The sequence below is a fragment of the Polistes canadensis genome, unplaced genomic scaffold (genome assembly GCF_001313835.1).
Source record: "Polistes canadensis isolate GaletaPanama2010 unplaced genomic scaffold, ASM131383v1 scaffold_104, whole genome shotgun sequence".
NCBI classification, from domain to species: domain Eukaryota; kingdom Metazoa; phylum Arthropoda; class Insecta; order Hymenoptera; family Vespidae; genus Polistes; species Polistes canadensis.
Window position 1 is genome coordinate 153,386 of NW_014569651.1, and position 11,023 is coordinate 164,408.

Here is an 11,023-nt window from a genome sequence, read left to right on the forward strand (position 1 = left end):
AAAAAAAAAAAAAGAAATAAATTTATTAATGAAACAAAAAAATATATATTGTTCGCTTTTTAAGAGTACACTTATATGAAGGGAAACATTTAAGATCGCTTGTTATTCTGAGACACAGATGGAAAATAAAATATAATTTTCATTTTATTTTTTTTTTTTTTATTTGTAAAGTTTTATCTTTTGCATTCTTGGAAAAAATTCTATCGGTAAAGAACCGTTTTGCAAACAATTGAAATCTTTTTGCTTGTCATAAATTCACGGATATATAAACGTTAACATCATATATATATATATGTATATAATAATTACGATCATAATAATGATAATGCATACTATGGAAAATCCCGAAGTAATTAATATGCAATATTCGATTGGCAAGTTTGTAGATAAAAATCAAACGAAACAAGAAATTCCACATAACTCCTATTATCTTCTTTCTATTTTTTGTTTTTTCTTTTTATTTTTTATTTTCTTATTTTTATCTACACCCACGACCTACAAAAACTAATCGTTCAATTAAGTAAGCTTCTTTCTAACTGCATTAATTACGAGTCATTAGAGTGGTAACACTCGTATCGTATCGTATCGTTCGATAAAAATTTGTTCGTCCAATTAAAGTTGTACGTGTTTTAAATTAATGCGTATATAACATGAAAAAAGAAAAAAAAAAAGAACAAAAATGATTTTTAATGAAATGACGCACGAAAGGCTACAATGTCTTCCTCATTCGCGAACTTGAAAATATTTTACGACGAACGACTATTATATCATTTTTGATAGTCAATATGCACTTGGTTAAATATTTAAAAAAAGAATAATAAAATAATAGTATAAAATATGTTAATTTTTTGTTGACCTTGACAACTTTGAAGTACACGTGATTGGTTAGTACAACGAGCATAAGAATTAACTTCTTGCTAGTCTATACAGACAAACAGAGAGAATTTCAAGGCCAATTAAATGATCAATATCTTCTTCACGTACTTACTTACTTAAACCCATGTATGTATTATATTAAATATGCGTGTATGTATGTATGTATGTATGAGTAGGATGAAATACATGTGTGTTTGTATACATGTATGTGTGTGTGTTAAATAGATAAATTTAAAAGAAAAAATCTCAATGTATAAATCTCAATATTTGAAGAAGAAGTGTCTTATTTTTTGTAATTATTCATGATGATGGTAATATGTATTTATTATATTATATGTAATCTAACCGAACGTGCAGTTTATTTTTAATCTTTTACGTTGTTTACTTTGTTCACGCTTATCGCGTATTTTTCTTCTTAATAAATATCTACTTGATGTTTCTTAGAATAACAAGTTTAACTCTGCCGATCAATATTGTTATCAACTTTTAAATATTTTAACGAGCATCTCAGATTATTATAATGAATTCATTCAATTAGATTAATGTCTCGTCATTAATAAATAATAATAATAATAATAATAATAGTAATAAATAAAATTAAATTAATTAAAATAATCAATAATTACACACACATATATATATAAAGAATATGTAGAATTAGTAAATAATACGATAAAAATAATAAAATATGATTTTGTAAATATTTCACTTGGATGCATCAAAAATTGAATAATAATAATAAAATAAAATATTGGATTATAATTAATATCCGTATTAAATATATATTAAAAGAAAATCTCTGTAATAATTTGGTCAAAATGGAAATGAGGTTATTTTTTTTTATTTTTCTATAATACTTATTAAAGAATAATATCGAAAGTTATTCTCATATCGATGATCAAAGTACAGAAAAGGGAAATACGATTTTATCGAAAAACCAGGGAAGAAAGAAAACGCGTGTAAGTGCGAACGATGACAAAGGGAAAGAACCGATCGGCCGGTTTATGGGAATCCAATGACACGAGAACAGAAAAGAAGAAGAAGAAGAAGAACAACAACAACAACAACAAGAACAAAAGAGAAAGAAAGAGAGAGAGAGAGAGAGAGAGAAAAAGTTTATATTTATATCTACACATATACATACGCATATGCATACATGTATGCACGTATATATATTTAGATGTACATGCATTTCTGCAATATTTTACACGAGGATAAAATTCACAAAGGACTCTTGATATCGTTTCGTGATCGCGTGCGGTGGGTTTGTCCCTTTAAAGGAATATACTATATAAAAAAAAAAAAAAGAAAAGAAAAGTGAAAATAAATTGCAAGTGCCGAAAGGGAAAAATTCTGTTAAAACATTATTTCCTTGAACGAATTTTTCCGTTGCAGTTGAAAAAGGGAAATTTTCCTTTTAAAAACTTACACCCATTCGAATCCTAAATTCCAAGAACTATCGGTATTATATGTACAATCCACAAAAACCTTCTAACCGTATTAACATTAATAAAGCGATAATATATATCTAAATATAGAATGAAATTTGTAAACGAATTAAATAGCGAACAAAATATTGTCTTTTATTTAAAAAAAACAAATAATGTAAATTTAATGCGTTTTCACTGTATTTTTACGAATTACAGAATGAAATCATTTGACCATGCACGTGATAGATTTATTAGTGTTATTAATTGATAGTATAGAATCGATTGGAATCAAAATGAATGAAGTGTTAAATAAGAAGAAAGTCTTTGAATAGATCATAGAAAGAGAAAATGAAAGAAAGAAAGACAGAGAGAGAGAGAGAGAGAGAGAAAGAGGAGTGGGTCTCCTTATAGAAGATCTTGGGACCCTAGAGCACTAGAGTTCAAAACTTTGGAATAGCATTTTGCGGTTCGTAGGGAGAATATATTGGCAAAGTAAAGAATCGAGTTTGCGGGAGAAACGTTCCGGCCAACATAAATTCGGTCAACTTAATACAACAATGTTTAACGGCCTCGGTAAACGCTAACTTTTCACATACGCGTTCATATACCAAATACATACATACATACATACATAGATATATATATATTAATATATATGTACACGTATATAAAGTCTTAGATCTTCGTTCTTGAACGTCTCCGAAACACCAAAAGCAGCCAAAAGCAGAACCAGAACCAGAACCAGCACCAGCACCAGCAGCAGCAGCTTGCGGGCTGTCCCAGCAGGTTCCACGAACTTACGAAATTCCTTCGCGGTAAGCGTACTGCACAAATTCTCCAGACGCGATATCGCAACGTAAGGAAGTTTAAAGTCGTCGTTATCATTTCCCGTTACCAACAAAATAGATGTTGCTACGGTTCCTGCTGTTACTATTATTGGTAGTGGTCCAGTATGTGTTATACCAGTGGTAGTCAACTTGATTCGAACCGCCCAGTATAGTAAGGTGTTCTTGGTTTCATAGTGGGTGGGTAAAGTATCCTATACTTATATACGATACTGAAGAAATACTTCTCTTTTTTTTTTTCACACACATATATGTATGTTTAATTGAAATTTTATATTTTAATTTAATTTCGATATGAAACACAATAGATTGTAATATAATATAATTGTAATAGAAAAATTATAGTATTACAATTATTAAATTGTAATGTAATTCCAGGGAAAATAGAAATATATTTAAAAAAATAAAATTATTTTATGAAAAGAGAAAATAGATAAAAACACGCGGAATATAATGGACATTTTAAACGAAAAAAAAAAAAAAAAAAAAAAAAAATTCTAAATTAAAATCCATCGAATGTGTAAAAAATTAACTTGGAAGAAAATCAAGCGTGCGTAAAGTATAAAACAAAAACAAAAAAAATAGAAAAACGTTAATAAATAAGCAATAAAATTAATAAGAATTAATAATCAAACAAGGATGTTTAAAGTATCCAAATTTACGCGTAAAACTATTTAAAACTGGCAACTGTTCTTGGCGTTAAGTTAACCGTCCGACACGGATTACGTACTAATTTATTAATCGACTAACACCACACCAAAAGAGAGAGAGAGAGAGAGAGTGCGAGAGAGAATGCAAACAGATAGCTGTGCGTCCTTAATAGGCAGATAACGAACAAACCCCTTGACGCGAGTTCACTCGCGAGTATCTGATTCAATTATTCGAGCTGGCTTAAGTAATAGCACGCTGCTGCTACAGTGTTATTACAACTTCTACGAATGGGGGGTTTCGAGGAGAAGAAAGAGAAAGAGAATGGTGGGGGAGCAAATGGGGAAAAGGGAGTAAATGAAGGTAGATAGGTGGGTAGATGGGGTTGGTATACTAGATGTAAGTACCAACAACGTTCGACGAACCATGTTTCGTATTACACGATGACACTGATCTTCTTTCTCACTCTCTTAGTTATACCTACACACATATACATATTTATATATATATATATATATTTATATATATTTAGACTAGTATATATCCTTTGAAACTTCTCTACGGTGAAGTTTAATTCAAGAAGTTGGTGAAACGTTCTCGCTGGCAAGTGGAATGACGAAGAAGAAAGACAGGAAGAAAGTTGTGGACAATATTCTATTTCTATCTTTCTCTCTCTCTATCTATCTATCTCTTTTTCTCTTTCTCTTTCTTTTACGCCAGCTGTCTCTGTTTTTTATCTATTTTCTCTCTTTTTCTTATTACAGCAGCAGCATCCAAACAACTTGCTTGATCGAATTTCTTCCTGTAATTTCTCTCCTCCCTCCCTTTACCAGACCCCTTCCACACGCCTCCTTAAAACCCTCTACTACACTTATTTTTTCTCTTTTCTTCAAAATAATATTAATAATATAATAATAAGAGTATTAATAATAATAATAGTAATAAAATATTTTTCCTTGTTAAGTATTTAAATTATTCATTTAAAGGTATATAAATAAATTCAGCGAAATGAAATATATGAAAAAAAAAAAAATAAAAGTTTAATAAGTAATAATAATAACACAGAGATAGAGAGAAATGTTATTAATTCAATATCGAAAATAAGAAAAATAATTAATTTTCTATTTCTCTGGTTTTTAAAACGATGGACAATTGAAATGTGTAGAATATTATTAAACCTTTTCTAATTAATTCTAAGAAATAATTGCAATAAAATATAACTCTTATTCTCTCTCTCTCTCTCTCTCTCTCTTTAAAATTAAAATAAAACGATTAAAAAGAAAAAATAAAAGTAGAGGAAAACAAAAAAAAGAAAAATATTTTAAAAACCTTTTTCCACCAATTAATTCTAACAAATAATTAAGAAATTCTATAACAACGATTAATGAATCAAGTCCTTTATCATTCTAGATCTCTGACGATGATATGGATGAAAAAAGAAGAAAAAACAAAGAAAATAAAAGATAGAAAAAGAGAGAGAGAGAGAGAGAGAGAGAGAGAGAGAAAGAGACAAATGAATTAATTGCAAGTCCTGTAACATATAACGAACGTAATCACTTCATCTCTTTTATCCCCTTTCTCTATCACTCTCGAATTTCATCTAGTGCAGGAATGCTGTAATTAATCTCGATCGACTAGTATGGATTGTCCGGCACTCGAGGGGTGGGGGTATGGGGGGAAGGTGAAGGACTGGGCCATTCCTAGATCCAAAAGCCGATGAGTCAATTTCTCCAACGGTATCGATCAAGTTACACAGTTCCAACTGGAGCACGTGAATTTGATTGCGGCTATGAGTTTTACTTCCCCTCCCCCACCCCCTCACACATACCTGGTCCATATTACTTTCTTTTTCTCTCTCTCTTTCTCGTCTGTGGTTTCCCTAGCCAAACGTTTCATCCCTATGAAAACTTTTCACCTTTTACAAAAAAAAAAAAAAAATAGAAAACATCGAATAATACTGGACCAACAAATTTCTTTTTTCTCCCTCTTAAACTACCTAAAATTTTACGAATGTATATATGTGTGTGTGTGTGTACAAGAGAAAGAAAAAGACAGAAAGAAAGAAGAAAAAAAAACAACATGAAGGAACAAAAAGGGCCGAGAAGTGGAAAGGTTTTTTGGCATGTTCACAGAGAGAGAGAGAGAGAGAGAGAGAGAAAGAGAGAGAAATAAGGACGAACATGGAGGCTTAACGGGCCATTAAGTAGACCATAAAAAAGATTAAAGTTAAACCGCCATTATGCAAAATTACATTGCTCTCCGTGCTGTACCGTATGTCTGCACTTTCTCTCTTTTTCTCTCTCTATTCCTATGTTTCTTTTCCTTTTTCATTTTTTTGTAATACGAATGACAGAGATAGGTAGAAAAACATCTATATAAAATGTACACGTCGTATGTATATATATATATATATATATATGTATATCATACATGTACATTTATATATTTATAAGCGTAGATTGTTGTATTCGTGTTAACGTAAAACCACCAACTCACGAAGAGAATTATACGTGCCAGAAAAACGGAAGAGTAATTTAACCAGCTCGGATATTCCGCTAATTGTACACCTCAGAACTTTATTTGTTGTTTTATTCTTTTTTCCTTTTTTTCTTTCTTCAACTGCCTACCACTACGCGGAACAAGAGAAATTGCAATTGCATCCGTTTTTCGTTCTAGTTTTACTTTTTTAACGCATTTTTACACCGTTCCTTACAAATATCTAACTACACTTACGTAAGTTTTGCTATTGATATTAAATAGTTTATAGGAAAATTATTATTATTTTTAATACGTTATAATTCAACTAACGAATAATATAACTTAACGTAATTATTTTTTGTAATACTTCATATACGCGAAATAAATCATTATTAAAAGTATAAATCACACAAAGCGTAAATACGCAAACAAATTCGTTGAAGATATTTTTGTATTATAATTAAAATTTGTACATCTATCTTTTAACTACGATTTCGAATTTATAATTAAAAACAACGAAAGAAGAAAAATAAGATAAAAAATACAAAAACTAAATTCTAAAACTAAATGGAATAAAATATTGAACAAAACACGTATGAATGATAATTCAATTCGAACGAATCGAATATTTATTTTTGACTCACAATTTGAAATCAATAATAATACGTAAAATACGAAATGAAATTATAACAATAACGAATTAAGAAGAAACATTTACAAATTAATAAAAAAAATTCAGAAATAAATATTCAAATGTGAAGCGAATATTAATCTTTGACTTGGCTTTAACGTTTAAATTAAAAATAATATAAAAAGTTCTATAAAAAAAAAAAAAAAAAAAAAATGATGCTTCCTGAGTGGAAAAATGTCGTACAAAAAGTAAACTATCTTTCTTTCTCTCTTTCTTTCTCTCTCTCTCTCTCTCTCTCTCTCTCTCTCTCTCCCTTTCTTTTTAACTATCTGTCTTTCTTTATCTCGTTCTCCTCGTTCTTTCTCTTCAACGTTAAGAAACGAATCTTGATTAATGGAGCAAGTTTCCACCATCCTTGTCCGGTCCAAACCATGCTTGGAATTTATAATGTTGGAATACATTAAAATATAATCTCGTTGGGCCATACGAAGGGTAATTCTTCGTCCTATCCATTCTTCTTTCTCTAGTTTAACCTCTCCCACTCTAACTCCCTTCTCACCCCACCCCACCCCACCCCATCTCTCATTCTCTCATTCTCTCACTCTCTCCCTTTTAACTAACAACGATAAATTATGTAATAAATTTTATCATTATTATAATTTTCTTCATTATTACACATTTGCTATTATTTATTAATAAATAAATATTAGATTTTGGGAAAAAATAAATCTATTATTTTTACCAATTATACGAGGATATATAATTTTCTTTTTCCAAATCTAATATAGAGCATGTTCATTTTAATAATGTAGATAAAAAGAAAAAAAAAAAAAAAAGAAAGAATACATCGATAATATTAATTTTCAACTTGCAATATTAAAGTCGGTAATTTAAGAGAGAAAAAAAAAAAGGAGAAAGAAATATTTATAAACATAAATCGAGAAATAAATCAAATAGAATTTAATTCATAAGAACGTACAAAATAATAGGAAACAATTAATACATGTAAAGAATAACAATGAGAATAATAAAAAAAAAAAATAATAACGACGTTTTCCTTTCGGTAATTAGTGTATGCGAGAGAAAAAGAGAGACAGAGAAAAAAAGAAAGAGAGAGAGAGAGAGTTAGGGGCTGTTTTTGATCGATTACGGTAATTACGTGTCTAGGGAACAACACGTCGATCGAAATCAAAAAAATACGACGATGCTTCGTTGCTCATTAATCATCACGAGTATCGCAAAAATTCTATACCTTCCTCGATCGAGGTTCTCCTCTATTGATGAGCCGAAAAAAAAAATATTTTTGATACGTACCCACAACCCATACACATGTATGTTCTTCGAAAATATTATTTAAAATATATTTATATAATAAATTGTGAAGGAAAGATCGTGTCGAAATGAAAGTAAATTATTTTTCAAACAACGTAAATCTAATAAGTTAATTTAGCATAATTTTAATCATTCGAATTATATCATTCTACCTTGATTTAATTTTTATTTTTATGTCGAAGAGTGATCAAGATAGACTTATATAATATTTGATTGTAAAAATCATTGTTCATTTTTGTATCTAATATTTTAATAATATTTGTTAAAACATTTAATAATAAATGGTCAAAAATGATATATATATAAGTTAATATATGCGATTGTTGTAATATAAAATAATGTATTATTCACGACTAACGTAATTTGTATAAATTATTCTTTAAATTCGATGAATATTGTCAATGATCATTAGAACGATCTGTGTAAAATAATCATAATAATAATAATAATAATAATAATAATAATAATAATAATAATAAATGTTAATAGAATATTTACCTTATAACTACCAACCGCGTGTGCACCATCGTAGATGTAAAGATGATCGTTACAATCGAGTTGAAGTTGATCAAATCGTAGCATGAAACGTTGAAGGATGCTGTGCGTTTGAAAGGTGATTGCACAATCGAGATCACGTTCGTGTTTAGAGGTTAATACTGCACCGTCTATTTTTCTGTAGAGATCTCGCATGAAATATTTCTTACAAATATCGCTCATCTGATCTGAAACAATCGAATTAACAAAAAATACTCATTAATTTACTGCGTTCGTTCGTTCGTTTGTTCGTTATACGTGTGTATGTAAGAATAAAAAAGAAGAATAAGAAACAATAAAGCTAATTATTATTAATAATACACGAAATAAAATAAATCATTTTTATCAATAAGTAATTAGAACAATGGGAAAAAAAATGATATTTGTAATTGTTGAGGAAGAAAAAAACTGTTGTTCTACGTGTGTGAATATGTTAAGTGAATTATATTTTTGGAATATATATTTAAAATTGTAAATATTTGATACGTAGATAAATGAAAAATATTGAATAGCACACGATGATGTTCGAATCAAGACTAATCTTATCATCCTCACCTTTATTCGTATTGATAAAAACAATTCTTAGATAAAGTACAAAATAAATGACGTATAAGAAGATACACGAACTGTGTTTTACAAAATATAAACAAATAATGACGAATACCGATTATCCGAACTATTATTTATTTATAATCGTTATTTTTCTATCTACATATTAGAAAATGTATTTGAAATGTATAATAAAATTGAAACAAATGAATTTCTATTAAATAAATAATAACTTGTTATACATTATTATTGATACATTTTTTAAATTAAATGAAAATATATATATTTTTGTACGACAACTGTATATGATAAACATTTATAATAAATAAAAAATTATTCCCTACCCCCAATTAGCGTTATATTATTTCTTTCAACTTTTTAATTAATAAACGTATGATACCACGAACATATATGCATATACATATATACGATAAAAGTATTGTTTAAAATTGAAATAAATTTTCATTGAAATTTAATAATACGAGTAATGGGAATGAAATTGGTCGACAGACACATGAGTTTCATTAGAACAAACTCGTTGTTTTCTCTCTCTCTCTCTCTCTCTCTCTCTCTCTCTCCCTCTCTCTCTCCTTTCTTTGTATGTAAAGTGAGAAAAACAATAGAACGAATGTGTTTCATTCGTGTAAGATGATTTGGGTGCAATTTAGATGGAATATGAGGCATTGCGAGGGGCGGGCTGGGTGTTGGGTGGTTAGGGGGAGGGGTGAGGGGAGATTCACGGTAGCCATAATGCTACAAGAGTAGAACGAACCGCTCACAACTTTGGATATTTGTCTCTGCGTATCCTCGCTCTTCGGTACTGCCGACAGCAAAATTACTTAGTACTCGGCTGCTGTTTCCAAACCTACCTATGTTCCTCTTTATATATATATATGTATGTTTGTGTGTGTGTGCATGTATTCTAATGTATGTGATACTTGTAGCACGAGACGTATATCCAAAGTGCACCAATCCTATTTCCGACATATTTCAACATAACTTTCGACGAATTTTAACTCATAATTGTATAGGATATATTTATTACTACGTTTTGACATTGTTATTACGTTTTAATAAATATTTATTACTTTTCAATTGTTTATATCAATATGTATTGACGAATTGTTTTGTTTCGAATTTTATTTCAATCGTTAAATGCGTAACATTATTTTTTATACGTGTTTAATAATACATTTATATTTTTTCTTTGTGCGAATGAATTATTTGTTATATTATATATTTTAAGTTTAAAATTAATTTTAATATTATTAACGCGAACATTTGGTGTTTCTTATTTCTTTCGTCACTTAAGAATTCTTTTCCTTTTTTTTTTTTTTTTATTTCTCGATTGCGTGATCTCGTTGTGTAATATGTTTTAAAATAACGATTTTCGAGTTCTTAGGAAAGAATTCATTTAATAGATTCGGGAACTAACAATAGGAAAATAACGATGGCTGTTACCGAATACTAAAAAGAGAAAGAAAGAGAAAGAAAGAGAAAGAAAGAAAGAAAGAAAGGAGAATTCTCGTTCGAATAGCCGTGTTTACAATTTCAATATATGTATATACAATATATATATTAGATTTAAGTATAATATAAGTTTATACATGACATTTCAAATACTATTTTAAAAATTAGATTCTTCAAAATTGAAATAAAATAGTACTGAAATATCAAACAAAACTCTAATAAATAAAGTA

At 28.8% G+C, this 11,023-nt stretch overlaps 1 protein-coding gene across 2 annotated transcripts in view; it reads right to left on the bottom strand.

Annotated features, from left to right (window-relative positions):
• LOC106787545 overlaps positions 1 to 11,023 on the bottom strand; it is a 143,311-nt gene that overhangs the window by 38,971 nt on the left and 93,317 nt on the right. For both annotated transcript variants that reach the window (XM_014749969.1, XM_014749970.1), the window contains exon 2: positions 8,739 to 8,962. In XM_014749969.1, the coding sequence (XP_014605455.1) occupies positions 8,739 to 8,962 (224 nt within the window). The remainder of the gene's footprint in view (positions 1 to 8,738; positions 8,963 to 11,023) is intronic.